Here is a 21,947-nt window from a genome sequence, read left to right on the forward strand (position 1 = left end):
TTTATCCTGGTCTATGTGTATGTTTAATTTCTATTCCCTATAGCTCGCTCTCCCGGTATTTCATCTGAATACTAATCACCATCGACCCATGTATCTACACACCAACAATTAGGTTAGAGTTTGGTTTTGACATTAACTGTACCAGTGGGGAAAAACCTGCAATCTATCAGGTTCAACACAGTTTTAATGGTTTGACAAAAAACAAAATATTCTACACCATTATAAGTCAATGTGTGTGATCTTTGAAGATAAAGTCATGACCTATACAAGTACCAGTTTTAAATCAAAATTTTAATTTCTTAAATCTATCATAATAAAATGAAGGAATTATTTAACATTTGGCATTAATGAGCATAATCATTTAAAAATCCTTATGCTCATTAATGCCAAATGTCAAATTTTGCTTTACAAAATTTCGAAAGCCAAATGAGAGCTCTAATGATTTTATTCATTTCTATAAGGAAAAATGTTGATCTGTGATGGTATATATAGTGGGTAAATCAAATCGTTCCGCGACACACCCAATAACTGACTTACTGGTAATTAACTAAAATTGACTGAGCTTAATTTTCTGCTTTTAATATTTATATAGGGGGACCATTTCCCAATTACATGTATATCACTAAAGGCACAAAACCAGACAAATACAGAGTTTCGGTTACTAGACATTTAATCCAAGAGTACCTGTACATGTTTATTGGTCAATGTTTATCAAATTTGTTAAATCATACACAGATCAAGATGGTAATTATTTTTGTTTAAATCATTTAAATTATTATATAAAGAACACTTTTCTATCTTTTTTTTTGTAAAATTGAAATAGGGAAAATAATTATTGTAAATATAATTGATTGTCCCTGTTCTTTTTGACAATCATGCCACCACTACTGCTGGAATATTTCACTGTTATGCTTTATACTTCGATTGTTCATTGTTCGAGAAGCAAGGCCATGATGATGATGATAAACATATTATTATGTTAAAAATCATCCACAATCAAGTTGATTTTTGAAAAAAAGTGGATGTTGATGTACTTCTAATATATCATACTATTATTATGGTAGCAGGTAAGATAATATATTGTGTTTACTTATAGTAATAGGTAATTTGTAGTTGTAGATGCTCTATTTGTTTTTACTTCCCACTGTTTATTAGTACATGTACAACTGCCAAGTCAGTCAGAAAAAGGTCACTGGGGTCAAGTATCATAAATTTACCTAGGCCTAAAAATCCAAGAATAATTCCATCTAATTTAATACCTTGCTTGCTTTGGTCTAAAAATAATTCCACCCAGTTTATGTCCCAAAAATTCAATCCCCTTAAAACAAGCATCAACAAAAAACTTGAATTTTAATTTTCCTGTTCATCATGGCATTCACTGTAAATGTGCTAAGACTCTGTAGCATATATAGTCCTGAATCTCTTATTCTCAACATTTCCAATTGGGCTTTAACCAACATCTTCAATGTGTTCATTTTCAATAACTCTGAATATAATCTTTTATTTCACCCTGCCTGATGCAACCACTGCATCCATCCATTTAATTGAATTCCAGGGGCTAAAGGTTACTCAGCAGTGGTAGTTCAGTGGGAAAGGAGCTGGCTCATTGACCAGGAAGTAAAGGGGTTCAATCGCAGTGTTAGTGGAGAATGTTCCCTGGGATTTTCCAGCGTGGTTTCCCCTTGTCTGTGGTGCAGGAAAGAGGTCGTGGCAAGGAACAGTGTCTTGTTATTCAGATGATACAAAAAACAGAGGTCCTGTATACACATCAGCATGTTTGTAAAAGAACCATTAAGAGTTAGAATTCTAAATAAGAGTAGGCCATTGCGCAGCTTCAAGGAAAAAGGTATCTTGTAGCACACTTCATGGCATAAATATATGCCCATCTTCACTCAGTTGGTAAAAAAGAGTAGGACATTAATCTCCATTTCTTTTCATTTCATTTGGTCAGGTTTTTCTATACAATTTGAGATCTTAATTGTAATGGGGAATACAGTTTCAATAAGCAACAATATAATCATGATTAAAAGTCTGTGTCAGAGTTTTTAAGATCACTCTCTTTTATGAGAAAGTATTCAAATTACTTCTGTTTTCAATCATCTATTCAAATTATCTGTCTAGCTATGTAACCATTAATATTGATTAGTTGATCTTAGTGTGTACCAATGTAATCTTTTAAATGTAATTCATCGCAGCTATGCACGGATATATATTGTCTTGTATTATTCAACGCTAGAAACCAATGTCTGTTAACGTTCACTGACGGTTCTTATTAAACACTGTATATTCTCTTTTATAATAAGCATCAAGCTCAGTTCCCAATAGTCCAGGGAAATGGCTGTCGAGCAGACAAAGAAAGCATGTCTTGAAGTGGATATTGGCAATGTAATGATTGCAGCCTCACATTGCACTTGCACGTCTAATTATCAAAAAAAAAGGAGCCAGGTTCCAGGTTCCATCCTGATGTTGGTCAATAAAATTTTTCAGGATCTTTCCATTTGGGGCACTAGTCAATTAGAATGGGATGAAAAATATGTATATCATTAGCAGGATATGATCCTCTTATAGTTGTAAAATTTAAATAAGGGTATATAAGCTGTTAAAAGATATCAGCAATGATTTGTTAAGATTAGCTTGTGAAGACTGACTTTAATCAGTTCACTCTCTTTATATTCGGGGGGGTTGGATGGCTGAATGGTTAGCGTGCGCGCGCTGTATCATACAGTCTGTCATTGAGTCGACTGGCGTGGTTTCGAATCCCCGGTTGTACGTGGCAAGGAGTAGGGGTGCCTGTCCAACCTCGTCGGTTTTCTCCGGGTCCTGTGGTTTCCTCCCACTGCTAAAGACCCCTACGCGCAAGCGAATTATGGAAATAAAATTAAACCATATGTTAGTCCCGAAATGACCTAGTTTGTGTCGAGTGGACGTTAAACCCCATCTCTCTCTCTCTCTCTCTTTATATTCAAATGACATACTGTTAATGGAAAACTTTAAGTGACTGGCTGTGCAGTGCTCGAATAATAAACACTCTCATCATTTAATCTATCTGGAAATAAATGTTCCATTTAGTCACACCTATTTACTGACATTCAAGAGTATTACAAGTATAATGCTCGAGATTATATGGTTTAATACTACATGTACCTTTTATTTAGATACATTATTCAAGAGATAAATCTGCCTGTTGCAGGTCTTTCGTTTGGCCTTAAATGTTATATAAATTATTAATTAGACATTTACATGACAAGACCACAATCAACTGCCTAGGTCATCGGATGGCTCTGATTTTATGAAGATTAGAAATTAGAACAGTTCGTCCATTTAATGATTTAATTTAAAATGGAGAAGCGAGGCTAAGTCTGGAATAACCAGCGCCGTGGTTATGACAATAAACACATCTTGTTAAAACTACAAACACTGATAACTTTGCTCAGAATAAAGTAATATGAATGAAATTTTCAATATATTCAGTTAGCATTATCTATTTTGGAACTATTATAACAAGAACAACCAGCTCTTAATCAAAATCTTACATAATGTATCTTTAACACTCCTATATGGTTTTTAAATTTGAAATGGAGATAAAAGACATAAACTTAGGATGTAAGGAGTAGGCCTATATTAGACCATATGGTTTAAATTATCTAAGCAGGGACCTATAATTACTGATCTCATTAGGATTTACCTAATACACTGTACCACATGTTTATTTATATATTTTAATAATTAATATCGTAACATCTATAATTACACTTATTACATGTATTACATAAACCATAAGTTCCTTAGCTTTTGATGTTGAAAGTAAATACACATATGGCTTATATTAAACAGATTTTACAGTAAATATCCTGCTAAATACACAGGGGGGGAGAGAGGGGGGGGGAAGAGAGAGAGGGCAGTCTTAAGATGTGGGCGGAAACAGGAAAACCCGGAGAAAACCCACAAGGTTTGGCAAGTGACCCTACTCCTTATCATGTAAAAGTTTGAACCATACCACTTGACTCAATGACAGACCTAATGATCTAAAGTGCACACATTAGACCACTCGACCACTTTAAGTGAAAGTAGAATATATATATTTCTGCTTACATCAAATGCCAAGCGTGAGGTTACACACTAACAGACATGATATCTGATTCAAATTAAACTCTTTACATGAAAAGGTTTAAAGATTATCAGAGTGCGAATACATCCTACTTCAAAGATATTTGTATAAATTGTGTTATGTAAATACCCTAGCAACAGATGGATACGTCCTGTTAGTGTTTCACCATTCAACAAGAATAAGTATAGAAACAACTTGTGTCTTTTAATATCCTGTACATTGAAGTATTTATTTTTAATACCTGGAACAGACTTAATAGAATCAAAATACCTGGTTATTACATGCACCTGTACAATGTATTAAGATCAATTTATATTTAAAGGCCATACAAGTTTGCATCCAAGATACTAATTTTTGAGAATATCAGAATTTTTTTGGGTAATTTGTTATTCCACATCAAATAAAACTACACCTATTATCATTATCACTAAAATATCCTACTTGAAACTACAAATTTCCACAAAAAGTAATGAAATGTGCTTGCCTTCAGACAGCTAAAATCGATAATTTTGAGTTTTTAAAACTGATTCATGTGCCTCGCCAGTCTTTTTTTTTGAAACTGAAGCGTATAAACAGAGTATACAAAACAATTCCTCCACCAAAAGTAGTTTTTATTGAAACAAAACCCTTAAGAATAACATATTGCTTACTGTATTGACAGATTGTGTCATGTGAAAGCAACATTACAGTAATGTTAACTACATACTGTTTATTTGTCTTTGTAAATGGTGCAAGGGAGATACATGTCTAGTAAAATTGATGGCTAGCATGGAGTGATGGCATTTTTAAGAATTTCTGCCATAGCTTGTTAAAGAACCAGTCTGCTGACAAGATTTAACCCTTTGTTTCCTTGGGAAACTAGAGAAAGGTCTACATCATCAGATCTGGCAGACAGCCAGAAGCCAGTTCTTACCATCTAAAAGATTTCCATTAAAACATTCTAAAAAAAAAATTCTTCCAAGCTTGTAAATGAGGGAAAAAATGAATGAAGGATTTAACTAATGGTTACTAAAATACCCTGTAATGGTTTTACTGGTACATAAAACACCATGCTCTTAAAATACAATTAGGGTGGAGAATATGTTACTGATTATCTTAAAATTGAATTTCTGATGTCGAAAATAAATAACAGCCTATATAATTTCAGATTGAAATATCAGAAATTATTTTCCTGAAATAGCATGATAAACAAAATAATTTGGGTCTGTTTTGAATCTGTAATTGCACTTAGACAGGACATTGCTTATATCTGTTTTTTTTTGTTATAACATTATAACCATACATGTAAGTGTGGATGGCGACCATATACCTATAAACAGTCAGGCCCGTACCCAGATGGGGGAGGGGGGCGGGAACCAGACCACCTCTGTTAGTGCAGAGCATATTTATTTTTTCCTACATTCATCGAATAACCTCCAACAAACAAACATTCGAACCATTACTGTTGTTTTGACGTCACTCCACTCAAATCCCATACAGCTGTACATGTATGCATCTAAATGAGCAGAAATTCTCAGGTTATCCCCTAGATTCCCCACAGCTCAAATTCCTGAACATGCCCCCTGAGAGTATCTATATATGTACATTCTCCACTAGTAATATTTATGATAGATCTAAATGTTATTATGTTCAACATTTAAAACAGTTTGGTACACATGTAATAAATTATACTTGTATATTTATATTCAAGTGCACTATGACAATAATCTCTTCTTTAATAATGTATATAAGAATAGAGAAAGTGAAGTATGTACTCCACTACATGTACATGTATATAACCTACTAGAAACATCTTATCAAATATCACCACTTGCAGCTATCTAATAGTTTGATCACAAACATGTAGCATATACAGACAGGGCTTTTCAGGGTTCGATCTAATTCATAAGGCCAACTTCCAGATTGGTCAAAGGTCACGAAATCTAAACAGGGCTAGTGGCAATTCCAACCCTAGCCCTAATGCTTACCCTAACCTTAACCTAAAATCTCGCCCAAAAAAAATGTGCCCTAACCTTATGTACATATTAATATTCCAAGTTATAATTTATATGATTATCGTTTTTATTTGCATACAACACACATTAATTTCATTTCTTGAAGAGGTGCATCTAAAACCACGACATTGAGCAAATCTGTGTTTTCCCTGTGTCTAAGTATACCGGCTTGAGAATCAACACATGTGAACCATATGACAACATTCAAAAGCATGTAATAATGTCTGAAACTTAACTCGAATTCAACCCACAAACTGTTCTCTTCCCATGTCCATTTATATTTAACAAAGAGAAGTTTTAATTTAGGTCAATAGTATTTAATTATGTGCATAATTGGCATCATAATTGGCGATGATGTCATAATTGGAGTACAATAATGTACCAGGTAGTCTTTATAGTAACCGTTTCCTTTTCCATTTATATCTTTCAACAATGTTTTAGTTTGATCCAAAATATTTAAATACGCGCATAATTGATGTCATAATTGGCGCAAAATAAGGTAGAAGATATGAGTAAGGTATAGTCTTTATGTTTAACAGCTGGTGCTGTACATCTGCTGCTAGAAATATACCATTCGACTAGTCCACATTTCAGAATATGAACAGAAAATGCAAATCATTATTTAATATCAGACAGAAATATTGCATATTAAACCAAGGGTAATAATTCATTTTTCTTTGTGATGAATGTTTCATATGATTCTGATTCCATTCCTGACTCTTATCGTTTCATAAAATAATCAAATTAATGCCCTCAGCTCGAAAGTTACTGCATAACGTGATAGCAATTTTATATCTGATTCGCAAATACAATAATCGGATCAATTCACTTTCGATTGACTCTAAAACTTCAAAGCCATGCCAAATCTTCTTTAATGGTTGTATACACATCTTGGAAACAGACTTATAGACCAATAATCACTTTGCCTTCACACTTCTTAATGGCTCCAATCAGATTTAATCATAGATGAATTACCCTCATGACACCAAGAGATAAGAAAGTTTAAACAAGTCTGGTGTTCAAATCATTTTCCGTATTTTTATGACAGACTTTTGGAAGATCTCCAACTGCTTTGGTTAAGAGTTCCTCCAGGTCAAATGTTTTATTATCAAATAAAGGAGGATGTTAATATGATATATAGAATAAGTTGATGTCTATATAATAACTAATAACAGATGCTTACCTTTGATATAACTTGTTGTTGTGGTGCCATATAATGTTTGATCATAATCCCTGATGATAACAGATCTCTGAAAGTAAACAATCCATCAATGATAATCACCATAGTAAGCTCACCCCCCCCACCCCCCCCCCCACCCCCCCGGCAACCTAGAATACTACAGTAATATATCCCACTTAGAATTTAGGGAGGTTTTAAACAAATATATGCAAATGAGGAATATGATCAGGTGCTCTACAAATATATGCAAATGAGGAATATCATCAGGTGTTCTACAAATATATGTAAATAGGGAGTACCATCAGGTGTTCTACAAATACACATGTAAAGGGGAATACCATCATGTAGCCTTTATGCGGACTTAGATAAATATTTTTAAGTAAGTTTCACAATGGTACAGTGTATGCAATATGTATATTCTAGGAAGTTCCCCAGTGTATTTATGTGTATATCATAGTAAGTTTTACAATGTATATATATATGTATATTATTATCATGGTAAGTTTTACACTGTATAAATGTATATACAATGTGTGTATATCATAGTAATTTTTACAATGTAGTATGTGTACCATATATCATTGTAAGAATATAAGATAAGTATGTACTAGCTGAGGTAGATTGATAGTACTAGATGAAAGAAACAAGTGGGTAATGACAGGTTGAGGTAAAAGTACTTATATTAATATATAAACACTATTGATAACATACAGGTATATGTCAATAAGTGGTATGGATGACTGACTTAACCCTTAGTAAATAACTAAACAATTTTAAGGAAAACAAAACAAAAACTAATTTGGTGAATAAGTACATTTATAATTGGTTACAATATCAAGATTTTTCAAATTCTTTTACATCAATTTAGAAAGAAATCACAATCAATGGTAAATCAAGAACAATTTTAATGAAAGGACTAAGTTTGTTATATGTATCTTAAACATAACCCCTCATTTCATGAATTCTATAGTTGAAGTGCTTGAAAACCATTTGTGAACCTAAAGGGAGAGTGTGCTTGAGGTGTTTTAAATAGTAAACTGGTAGATATATACTTACTTATTTCTTTCTAGTTTAATCTTATATTTTCTACCATCAAGTTTTATTTGTATTGTAACATGTTCATAATGTTCATGAGTTCCCTGAAATAAAACAAATAAGAAAAATTAATACTTGTTGTTGAGAGACTACTATTTACTTCCTTTCAAAATTACAACCATGATCAAGTACATGTACAAAGTCATTTCATGATACCAGTCATACAAATTACTGACAAGAGTGTTTCCTTTGTCAATCAGTGGGACAAAATATCCCTTTAAATCAGTTAACTTCTGCATGGCAAAAAATTATGGAGGGAATGGCTTGTTTATCGTGAGAAAAAGACACCTTGGAAAATTCTATATGAATCTATTTGTCACCACCCTGAGTAGAATGGTGAAACAATGTGATAGAGCCTACATGTACTTACATGATGTCGTATTCGATGTTCTTGTGTAGATATAGATGTAAGTTTATTTCGTCGTATCTGTTCTGGTATAACTGTTTGATACGGACGAGGTATATTCTTTAATAAATTTTTATTGAAGTCCTCTCTTAACATCACATTCTCTACATTTCTCTCTGAAAATAAAAAAAAACAGTCCAGAATTAGTTTTATAGTAAATAATTACATTAATTAGGTAGCGTTTGTGCTGTCTGGAGTTGTGTTTGAATTTGTCCACACTACCACCCCCACAACTAAAAAAACACAACACAATTTTGAGACTCATTCACACACACATATCATGGCACTCCTGGTCGCATACTACACTTAGTCTGGCTGTCTACAGTTAGTTCTGCTTGTGAACAGACACTAAGCTAGTTGACCGATATTTTATGTCCTAAATCTACGATTTTAGTCGAAAACACTGAGCATACTTCGAGAATTTTGTCCAGTATTTATTCTGCTTCCATTTAATAAAATTGAACAAGTTTATTTAGTCTTTATAGATGTGAAATGGAGTAGAACCACATTACTAAACAGTATACTAATTTTTTACTGTGGCGGCCATTTAGGGCAGAGATCTATTCTGACATAGATAGATCCCTGTGTGCAGTATGTCCTGGTCATATACATGTAGGGTCCTGAATACAAAATGGGACATCATCACACTTTTAGATTAATTTTTTGTAAGGTATGTGTATATGTTTTTCAGTTATTGGGTTGTTTTTTTTTAATAATGCTAAACATGACCAAGACAATATTTTTAAATGTATGTAGAATTTGAAAGGAATGAATTTAATATGTACATGTATATGATTTTCTGCCAATGATTATCAAATTATAAATTGCTACATGTAGAACTTTTTACCACTATCTGATGGTTTTAATTAGTTGCTTGAAAAACAATATTTTATAATAAGAAAAGAAATCAAAACTTATGTAAGTTTATATTCATAACATAATCTTTTGTTCTGGGTTCGTTTGTACACATACATGTACATATAGAGTTTCTAATTGATCGCTTGGAAAGCAATATTTCATATTAAGACAGGAAATCAAAAGAAAACTTATGAAAGCTTATATTAATAACAAAATCTTTAGAAATCTCTTTTTTGTCTGATCAGTTTGTGTATCTAATTAGGTATTGAAGCAGATTAAATCTCCATCAAGATATTGCTTCAAGACGACATCAGATAATAGTATTAGTTTCATTAAATTTCAAACACAGATACATGTATTAAGATATTGCTTTAAGAAGATGTCAAATAATAGGATGTTACATGTAGTTCCATTAAATTTCCAACACAAGATTAAACTTGTATTATGGTGTAATATTGATTTTACACAGATTGCGACTGTGATTAAGTACGTTAGGAGATGTTTCAAGCACTCTTCTCTTCCACCATTATGGCAGATTCTCTAATGATGATTAGCATCTTGACAGTTACACACATTAAAACTTACAAGATTCACATTAAAAACACTCTAGTGTTGATAATTTTACATTCTAGCCAAGATAGAGAAAAAGATAATGCCAATCTAATTAAAATATAGATCTATATTTCGTTTTGTTTTTTCTACTTTCGATGGCCTACACCAAGTGTGGTAAAGACAAGTAAAATCAAAATTTTGAACTATAAAAATGAAACGAAATTGGATCTGTGTTTTAATCAGATTGAGATAATGCATGATATTCAGTAAAGAAACTGAAATGAAACATGTACTGGTACGTACTTGTCTGTTAGGATTAAGATCTGATCAGCTTTGACAATTCACATTGTAATGATATTAATTTGGCTTGGAACCTAAATTTGACATTAACTGTATTGCACATGTGTTAGAGTTGTTTTTTCATGTATATTGTTAGAAAAACTGGTAGAAAAAATGTGATATTGGTCCATTTTTCATAGTGTATAATTCAGCATATTAAACTGCTAAAAAAAACATAGAATTAACAGTACAAGTATATCTCAATCCTAAATCAAAACACTGAAAAAAGGAAAATATGTGCCTGACAAAGTCGTTAGTTCTTTACTAGAGTTTTACGTCCACTTCCATCAAGGGTGCTATCGTAGACACCAGAAGAAAAGTGTCTGACAAAGCCGAAATTTGTGCTTGACAATGTCTGTAACAGACAGGTGCATTATTTCCAGACTTCGTAATTTACGTTTTCTTATCCCCCTCCTCTTAACATTTCAATCTTTACTCTTCATTGATAAATAAAATCTTTTTCAATACGACGTACAATGTACCTGAATAAACTTGGCTGACAAGTTCGTATAAAATCAATCATCTATTATCATGTCAGTATTCAATAATATGATCTAATGTAAAACCCCTACAATATTTTTAAATGTATGAAGAATTTGAAAGGAATGAATTTAATATGTACATGTATATGATTTTCTGCCAATTATTATCAAATTATAAATTGCTACATGTAGAACTTTTTACCACTATCTGATGGTTTTAATTAGTTGCTTGAAAAGCAATATTTCATAATAAGAAAAGAAATCAAAACTTATGTAAGTTTATATTCATAACATAATCTTTTGTTCTGGGTTCGTTTGTACACATACATGTACATATAGTGTTTCTAATTGATCGCTTGGAAAGCAATATTTCATATTAAGACAGGAAATCAAAAGAAAACTTATGAAAGCTTATATTAATAACAAAATCTTTAGAAATCTCTTTTTTGTCTGATCAGTTTGTGTATCTAATTAGGTATTGAAGCAGATTAAATCTCCATCAAGATATTGCTTCAAGATGACATCAGATAATAGTTTAGTTTCATTAAATTTCCAACACAGATACATGTATTAAGATATTGCTTTTAGAAGATGTCGGATAATAGTATGTTACTTCCATTAAATTTCCAACACAAGATTAAACTTGTATTATGGTGTAATATTGATTTTACACAGATTGCGACTGTGATTAAGTATGTTAGGAGATGTTTCAAGCACTCTTCCTCTTCCACCATTATAGCAGATTCTCTAATGATGATTAGCATCTTGACAGTTACACACATTAAAACTCACAAGATTCACATTAAAAACACTCTAGTGTTGATAATTTTACATTCTAGCCAAGATAGAGAAAAAGATAATGCCAATCTAATTAAAATATAGATCTATATTTCGTTTTGTTTTTTCTACTTTCGATGGCCTACACCAAGTGTGGTAAAGACAAGTAAAATCAAAATTTTGAACTATAAAAATGAAACGAAATTGGATCTGTGTTTTAATCAGATTGAGATAATGCATGATATTCAGTAAAGAAACTGAAATGAAACATGTACTGGTACGTACTTGTCTGTTAGGATTAAGATCTGATAAGCTTTGACAATTCACATTGTAATGATATTAATTTGGCTTGGAACCTAAATTTGACATTAACTGTATTGCACATGTGTTAGAGTTGTTTTTTCATGTATATTGTTAGAAAAACTGGTAGAAAAAATGTGATATTGGTCCATTTTTCATAGTGTATAATTCAGCATATTAAACTGCTAAAAAAAACATAGAATTAACAGTACAAGTATATCTCAATCCTAAATCAAAACACTGAAAAAAGGAAAATATGTGCCTGACAAAGTCGTTAGTTCGTTACTAGAGTTTTACGTCCACTTCCATCAAGGGTGCTATCGTAGACACCAGAAGAAGAGTGTCTGACAAAGCCGAAATTTGTGCTTGACAATGTCTGTAACAGACAGGTGCATTATTTCCAGACTTCGTAATTTACGTTTTCTTATCCCCCTCCTCTTAACATTTCAATCTTTACTCTTCATTGATAAATAAAATCTTTTTCAATACGACGTACAATGTACCTGAATAAACTTGGCTGACAAGTTCGTATAAAATCAATCATCTATTATCATGTCAGTATTCAATAATATGATCTAATGTAAAACCCCTACAATTTTATGTTCAATTGCGGGTTGTGTAATAGCCTGATGAAAGGACAAAGAATAATACTATTGATGATGTATCTGTATGTGGTATCAATGGCATCAATAATCATGATAAATTGATGAGATTTTATTAAGTACAGTCTATAAGAGTTAGTCTATGGCTCTCTCTCTATCTATAAGATAGTGTGAATAAGACATCATGTAGAGATTTATATAATCCATTTTAATCCTTTATAATGTAAATAAATCTTATATTTAGGATTAGCCTAAGATATAAATAGTTTATAGTTTGTCACCACATCAACCTTAGAATGTGGAACAATTGAAATATTTTATTTCCCTTGAATAATCTTTGTATTAGAAATGAAATGAAATGGCGTTTAACGTCCTACTGTTCTGCTTGGGTTTAATGTCCACTTGTCACAAACTAGGTAATTTTTTGACTAACATACAGTATATATGGTCTTGGCAGTGGGAAGAAAACTCATCAGTAATGCAATTAGGTTGACACTAGGAAGCGACACATTTCGTCTACTTCATGGATAAATGTTGTTCTTCTTTGGGGACAGCAGAAGAAGAAATATTATTTTCCATGAAAACACTGCTTTCACAAGTTTAAGAATGTTTATATCCTTTGTATTTTGTTATTATGTTTCTCATGTGAGAGTTGGTGGGGGGGGGGGTGTAGGAGGAGGGTCTCAGTGACCACCCGAGGTAGCACAATCTTGGTTAAGTGTTCAAGTTAGTGAGTTTTCGATTATTACTAATGGGGTGAACAGTTTTATTTCATCAGTGCAAGTGGGTCTGATTACTAATTTTAGTTTCATATTTTTACTAAAAAATGTTGTATACCAAATCAGCTAGGCTACATATTAAAATCAACATTGGGTTAATTTCCTTAAATTCCAGGTAATTAAAATAGCCACATTCAAACTAAACAATGTATACATATGACCAATATCAAATTTAATCAAGATAGTATTCTCATTTTTTTTATCCACATCCAAGTCAAAGATTACATTACATTTAACAGAGACTGCAGATCCATTGCTATGGATTTACAGCCTAGGACTTGTGTATTACAATAACAGTATGTACATGTAGTTGATGGTACAATTAACATTGTTTATGTCCCATGTGTATTAACACATACAAATATACAAAATGTTTAACACCTTTAAATAATTGAATGTAGATGTGTAATTAACTTCTAATTAATCCAATTAATGAATTGTGTATTGATATTTATCTCAATGCCCCAGTAAACTTTATACATAAACACATGTATATACATGTATATATATATTCCGTACACGTACATGTATATTTAAGATGTCTTTTCTCAAAGTGCTATTCAGACTATTGATTTTTTAAAATCTCTTTTTATTTTCTATTTCTTGAACCTATATCTCAGATAGATGAAACAGCAACTATAAGAAATATAATAAATAAAATATTGTCATGTTTATTCAACTTCCATCATTTTTCATGTTGTTCAAAACTGATCCATTTACATGTGTATCAAAATTCAGAGATGGATATAACTTTCTTGAAAAGAGCTTAAAAAGTCTACCACATTCAAAATATTATTGCATCGTAAACACATATACATAAGTATGTTTTGGTTAAATGAAACCAAACGGTTAAACATATTAATTCAAAATACCGCCAGTAACTTTTTACTAACTATTTTTTTTTAAAATTTAATTTTACTATTTGTCTACGATATCACCTTAGGTGGAAGTGGACGTAAAACTCCAGAAACGAACGAACGAAATGTATATACATGTATATTAGCACATGCATTAAATTAAAAAAAATACATGATCAAATATTTTGATTAGGGGTTTGTTGGCATAGTTGTCTGACCTGTCTGTTATTAATTCAAATAGAGCTTATGTAATTATACATGTCAAAGAGTATGGTCAGCCACCTGGTTACAAACCTCATGGGATTTCTTTGTGTCCCTCGGTTTCAACCCACCACTTAATATATTAATCCTGAAATGATCTTTAAATAATGAAATGAAATGGAGCTTTGTTCGTCCTAGTGTTCTACTCTGACTGGGCTAATGAAGATGGGATCCTTTAATATAACTTGTGAGAGAGAGAGAGAGAGATAGAGAGAGAGAGAAGGTGTTTAACGTCCACTCGGCACAAAAAAAGGTCATTTCGGGACTAACACATGGTTCAATTGTATTTCAATAATTTGCTTGCACGTAGGGGTCTTTTGCAGTGGGAGGAATCTGGAGAACCCTGAGAAAACATGTGAGGTTGGACAGGAGACCCTACTCCTTGTCACATACAACCGGGGAATCAAAACCAGGCCAGTTAACTCAATGACAGGCCTTATGATACAGCTTGCTTGTGCTAACCATACGGCCATCCAACCCCTAATATCACTTGTAAGATAAAAACATTAAAATCCTTATTATAAATTGTACCTCTCCTATCAATTCTTAAGGTGTAGAAAACTTCTGCAAACATACAAAAGCAATTTTCAGCAACAAGGTTGTAATTATCAATACCATTTGGCCTACACATTATGTATACTACTTAAATAAACTATCTATGTGTATTTAAATTGATTTTAAACTGGTGCCAAGTCATGATCTGGCAAATAACGGTTCCAACAAAACAGGGTAGAGAAAAGAAAAATTGTATTTTAAGTGAAGACTAATTAGATTAGCATCTGGCTGGTAATTAGTGATTGTTTATTATCTATGTTTTAGCTTACTGGCCTTCAGATATATAAAACAATTAATGTTTGTGGTATACACCAGTCTAAGGTCTTCTACTTGTTTATTTGATTTTAAGCAACATTAACGTTGTAGTATATTTTGAACATCTCAGTCTGAGAATTACCTGAAAGCTCCAGGGATCCATCTGGTTTCTTCGTATAGGTCTGATACACTTATTTCATTTTGGCTTTAATCACTTGGCAATGTAGTAAACAGAAATAAACTTAGACACTTCTGGTCAAAGGGAAACATTCCAATGCTTGTAAGTAATTTAGACCAAATTCTTATTAGGTGTTACAGAAGGAATCAGCATACCCTGCCTTACCCATGACCCTCCTCAAAACCCATTAATGTACCTCAGCATCACTATAATGCCAAAACCAGACAGCGTTAATAGAGAATAGAAGTAACAGTGCCCATGGAAATTTAGCATCCATATTCCATACATGTACATGTATATTTAAGATGTCTTTTCTCAAAGTGCTATTCAGACTATTGATTTTTTAAAATCTCTTTATATTTTCCATTTCTTGAACCTATATCTCAGATAGATGAAACAGCAACTATAAGGAATATAATAAATAAAATATTGTCATGTTTAATCAACTTCCATCATTTTTCATGTTGTTCAAAACTGATCCATTTTACCAAAGTTCAGAGATGGATATAGCTTTCTTGAAAAGAGCTTAAAGAGTCTACCATATTCAAAATATTATTGCATCATAAACACATTATACATAAGTATGTTTTCGTTAAATGAAACCAAATGGTTGAACAAATTAATTTGAAATATCAATGGTAACTTTTTACTAACCATTTTTTTTCAAATTTAATGTTACTATTTATTTAGTGCTGTATTAATTATAAAACTGACAATTAATGATTATTGCATTATTATGGATGTTAGAAAAATGGAGATTTTTCACCTGTGCAATGTCAGGTACTAAACTACCAGTAGTACATTGTATTAGATCCATGATATGCTAACAGAATCATGTAAATTCTCCATGCAGAAAAAATTGTACAGGTTTGCACATGTACTGTACTACTTTCAATCGTGCAGAAATTATGTTGTTATGGTAACAAACAATCTATGTTTCAATGTTTCATGGAATATTGATAAAAAATTTATTGACGAAAATGTAATACCTCATATTGTTCAGTCAGCCATGCTATTCAGGTAATGCTACATGTACATTTAATAACTTTTGCTACTCTATAATACATTAAAGAAATCACCAGCATTTGGAATTATCAGTGGATCTGGCACAAATCGAAGAAACTTAATTTACTTTGATTAGAAACAAATCGAAGGGGAAGCTTAGATTTCTGAAAATACTAATTGAGAGAGAGAAATGGAGTTTAAAGTCCACTTGACACAAACTAGGTCATTTTGCTACTAACATATGGTTCAATTTTATTTCAATAATTTGTTTGCGCGTAGGGGTCTTTAGCAGTGGGAGGAAACCGAAGAATCCAGAGAAAGTCCATGAGGTTGGACAGGCGACACGATTCCTTGTCACGACAAGTGGGAATCGAAACCAAACCACACCACTTGACTCAATGACAGACCTTATGGTTTCACCTGCAAGCGTTAAACGATTAGCACCCCCCCCCCAAAAAAAACAAACTAATTGAAAGTGAAACGTATGTGCAAGGTACAATTGTATTGAGCATATAGAAGTTAATAATCCACATATACAAATAAAATCAAATTAAATGTGGTTTAACATTTTACTTTTCTGCACCATCTGGCATGGGCTAATAAAGAAGGATATATGCCATCCATTGTGCCATGAGGGAAATTTTCAATTTTCAAGGGATCTTTAATGTACATTAATTATTGTCAATGGTATACATGTGACCTTGATTTTTTATGCCATCCAAATAACTAGACATCTTTCCTTGCCAAGCACTTCTTCATGCACCACTGACAAGGGGAACCCAGGAACATTCTTTATCCACAACTGGATCGAATCTGGGACACTCACCAAGAGAAGGTGGCTCCTATATTGCTGTTGGTATATATAATGTAAAGAGATTGTAACATGAAGAATACAGTATAACCTTTCTGTGGAACAAATTGTCTTTCATATGTATTTTGCAGGATCGAACATTAGTATTCAGTTCAAAAAACATGTTCACACAGGATTGAAAGTGTTATCAATTTATTTATTCATGTGCATCCAAAATTTAATTACACTCAATCAATGAACATGTACATGTATGATCTTTGTTCATAAAGCTGTGACACTGCATTATTCATAGATAGTTTTACATTCTACAATTTTGATTTTTTTGACATAATATTATTCAAATCAGGAATAGATCAAACTTCTTTGAAAGCAGTTTGTTTGGAGTGGAAGTGGACCGTTCTGGCAAATCGAACAACCGTTGGCGGGATCGAGGGGTAGAATCTCACAAGTTTATTTATTTTACCTGCTAGTGGTATTGTAGGTCTATTACATGTACAACAAACCATTGGATGGATGAAAGGTTTATCAGATCAACCATTTTGAAAATATTATTTCTGATCTAGAAACTTGCTCTGTACTTGTTGGTGTCATTCTGAAGTAATTCTCAGTGCAATGAACTACATGTATACCTAAACCAAATGGACCCCTAAGATCAGTGAGAACACAGAATAACAGATATTCAATTTGTTCTTTCAAACATAATTTACCTGCAACAATACATTTCCATACAAATACTCTAAACACATTAATCACAGTATCTTTAAGGTTACTATAGGGAAAAGGATTAAAGTTTCACAGTATGAAGACTGCAGTGTGTAACAAGAATGCATGTTAATGAGGTGTTATTAATGTGCAGTGTGAACAGAACTGTCATGAAATATTTGGACATGGGTTTGATGGGAGTAAAGTGTTAAAACCGTCTGACCTCTTCAAGATAACAATAGCTTGTTTGGACTGATCCTGGTGGCTAAATCACAGTCGTTGACCCCATAAATGACCCCACTGGATTGCTTTATGGCTAATACTAGGGTCGCATTATGTCATCTCTAAGCTTCCCAAGTTTATAACCATACATCTCAAGTCTTAAATGGTGTCATTTAGTGCCCCAAGAATTAGAAATCCTAATAAATTTACAACTACTGTCTATAACACATTGATCAAAGAAACCAATAAAACTATTAATAATTATAGTGCATATTGTTAGTGAAGTTTTATAATTCACAATTAAATACCAATACTATAATACTAAATGTATTGGCCATTGTTTCTTAATGTGAGCTACACTCTGAAGTGTAACAGCTCCTTAGATTTATGATTCTGTGGTAATAAAAACTTCATTAGATCATGGCTGTGTAAACATGTCAGTCAGATCTGTAAATTTTCATCAATCTGATATGAATAATTATTTAAATAAAAGTACAATTTTTCGGTATATACGTCATGTATCTATCTAGCGAGGTTGGCTGGTTGCATGGTTTAACGCATGTGCTTTAGATCATAAGGTCTGTCACTGAGTTAAGTGGCATGGTTTCGATTCCCCACTTGTACATGTACATGGCAGGGGTGTAGGGTCGCTTATGTCCAACTCATGGGTTTCCCACTGCTAAAGATCCCTACACACAAGCGAATTAGTGAAATAAAGTTGAAGCATGTATTAGTCCCAAAATAACCTAGTTTGTGTCAAGTGGATATTAAACCTCTCTCTCTCTCTCTCTCTCTCTCTCTCTCTCTCTCATGTACTTATTGAAACCATATTGAAACATTGTGGTTATAAAATAAACCTATAATTGTTTCCTAAAGAAATCGTGTTCTGTTAATCTATTTACATTGTATCTATACCTATTCATTTAGGATCAAATTTTCAAGCTACTGTATTTAGAATCAAATTACAACCATACCCTATTGAATTTATTTAAAGGTTTTGAATTTTTGCAGTCTTCTCACTTTCAAGAAATAGTTTAAAGAGTTATTAGCACTCATCCCATTGTTAAAATTAATTTTTGATTCAACTTTATTTGACTATACAGTTACGATGAGTATGTGCAAACTAGATTGTACATGTATGCAAAATTTGAGATAAATCTTCCAAGCCAACACTGAGATACATGTATTATGTATTAAACTTTCAATTTAGAGTCGCATGAAGTTTTTAATATAACACCTACATTTACATGTGGAAGAACGAGTACAAATGTTTCAAAGAGTTCTTTCAAGGAAACATTGCCTTATAGTTTATTGCTCTATCTTGTAACTAATTGCCTCTAAAGAGTTTGAAGTTTTTAGTTTTTTAGCAAATGCTCTTGAAAAATACCTTACTCTAAGTAGGTCAGTAATTTGAAATGAAATGGGGCTTAACATTCTACTTTTCTACACACAATTGATTTGATTTTTGATAATCAGGGAAGAAAAAGGTTATCTTCAGTATGTTATTCTAAGTTAATTTAATTTATTTTCTTAGTGAGGATGATAATGCTTCTTAAAAAATTTGAATTATAATTAGTTAAGATCCAAGATGGAATTTCTTAATTATGATAAATGAGGCTGACTTTAATCCCCATCTGTTTGGTATTACAAATTGGAATGCAAATCATTCTCTTCCAGATGACAGTAGAATTTATAATCAACATTATGTAAGCTTATCCAATGTATAAATGGCATAGAAAAAAGCATACCATCAGAGAGATAGAGACCTCAACATAAACTATGTCCTTTAGGAACTAAGGGGGCTTTGATGGCTGAATGGAAAGGTGTGCATGTTGTATCATAAGATCTGTCATTGAGTCAACTGGCATTGTTTCAACTCCCCGGTTGTACGTGAAGAGGAGTAGGGTCGTCTGTCCAACCTCGTGGGTTTTCTCTGGGTCCTCTGGTTTCCTCCCACTGCTAAAGACCCCTACGCGCAGGCAAATTATTGAAATAAAAATTGAATCATATGATATGTCAATATGTCAGTAACGAAATGACCTAGTTTGTGTCAAGTGGACCTTAAACGTCATTTCTCTCTCTCTCTCTTACGGAACAAATAAAGTACAAAGTAAAGTAATAATTCGCTTGTGCATGGGGCTATTTAGTAGATGGAAGAAAGAGGTGAACACTAAGGAAACCTACTTGGTGACCCTAAAACATGTCACATAAAAGCTTTTTTTCTTATCAACACCCTCCCCCCCCCCACCACTTAAGCCAATTACAGATCACTAAAACTCCACCACTTGAATCAATTACAGACCACTAAAACCAATCACAGACCACTAAAACCAATCACAGATCACCAAAACCATACCACTTGAGCCAATTACAGATGACTAAACCACCCAAACCCAACTCATTATGTCACACCTTGATTATTTTTCAGTTAACTGTACATTATCAGGTTGCATTGTGATCAAAATAAGCTCAAAAATTAATCACAAAGTATCTATTTCAATAATAGAAACAAAAAGAAAAAAAAGAAGGAATTATATTGATACACAAGCACCATGCATACAATTACCTAAAATATTTTTACACAAAATTACTTTAGCATGTATACTGTAATTATTTTTGTATATATATTTTTATATATATTTGTACAGTACTTATTCCTAGTATGTATTCATGAGATGTCTGATGAGGCCTCTATTGTTTTCAGCTGTGACCGGCCAGGCCTAAGCATGTACATGTAGAAAAATCAATAGGTTGAATCTTTTTTGATTTTCTAAAAATAAATCTATGTACATCAGGTCAACAAAAGATAAAAGGTCCCTAAAAAAATTGCCTTCACTTAAAAATCGTTTTATTTGAACTGACCGACGTCTTTTGATTAAGATCAAGTCATGCATGACTAATATTGACAAGAGGGTTTATTTCAAACAGTGTACATGCTCGTTTTGACGTATACCATAGCTGTTCTCGTTGACTGTGTTATTACGGCGTTATTTACTGTGCGTTACGTGCAAAAGTTCACAGCATAACGGCTAAATAACCGACTCGCAACCTTATATTTCTTTGTATCGATCTTCATTTCATGTACTACAACCAAATAACCCACTGGAATATAACGTAAATTATGAGTCAGTGATGTCTTCTTTCAATGAATATCGAACGCTGCAGCAGCTCCCGACTGCAAGCGACGCGTGTGTAGCGATACTCGATATTATGACAAAAAAATAAACCAAATTTACCTATTCGCCTGGCTCTAAGGCTCACACTTTGAATCAACAGCATCCACAAGACAAATACTCCAAAATTATAATCCATTTTCAGTTGAAATTAGCTAAATCTAAGTCATTTTCACAACAATAACAATCATAAGAGCCACCGCATCTCGACCTAACGGTTTCTCTGAATACAACTTACAAACAAAGCTAGCAACGTTTATCACTCACGGTAGATTCGTATAATGGATCGTCTGCAAATCAGGGGCGGTTAACTCTTTCCTCGACGATCAGGAGGAAGACCAGCAATTCGCCCAGGGACAAGAAACCCACTATAGTCGGCCCCGCACATAAAAAGTGTATAGATTAACCCAAAAGCAGGTTTATCTGAAACAGCATAATGTAATAATAAAAAACCCA

General features: G+C 32.7%; 1 protein-coding gene across 1 annotated transcript in view; it reads right to left on the reverse strand.

The window, feature by feature from the left end:
- Positions 1-21,740, reverse strand: part of LOC126807813 (disintegrin and metalloproteinase domain-containing protein unc-71) — a 47,692-nt gene extending 25,952 nt beyond the window's left edge. Inside the window, exons 1-4 of the mRNA XM_050532650.2 lie at positions 21,555-21,740; positions 8,748-8,899; positions 8,339-8,421; positions 7,286-7,352 (exon numbers count right to left, since the gene is read on the reverse strand). Of these exons, the coding sequence (XP_050388607.1) occupies positions 7,286-7,352; positions 8,339-8,421; positions 8,748-8,899; positions 21,555-21,630 (378 nt within the window). The 5' untranslated portion in view covers positions 21,631-21,740. The remainder of the gene's footprint in view (positions 1-7,285; positions 7,353-8,338; positions 8,422-8,747; positions 8,900-21,554) is intronic.
- Between the last annotated feature and the right edge of the window lie 207 nt (positions 21,741-21,947).

This window comes from Patella vulgata, chromosome 9, assembly GCF_932274485.2.
Source record: "Patella vulgata chromosome 9, xgPatVulg1.2, whole genome shotgun sequence".
Classification (NCBI taxonomy): domain Eukaryota; kingdom Metazoa; phylum Mollusca; class Gastropoda; family Patellidae; genus Patella; species Patella vulgata.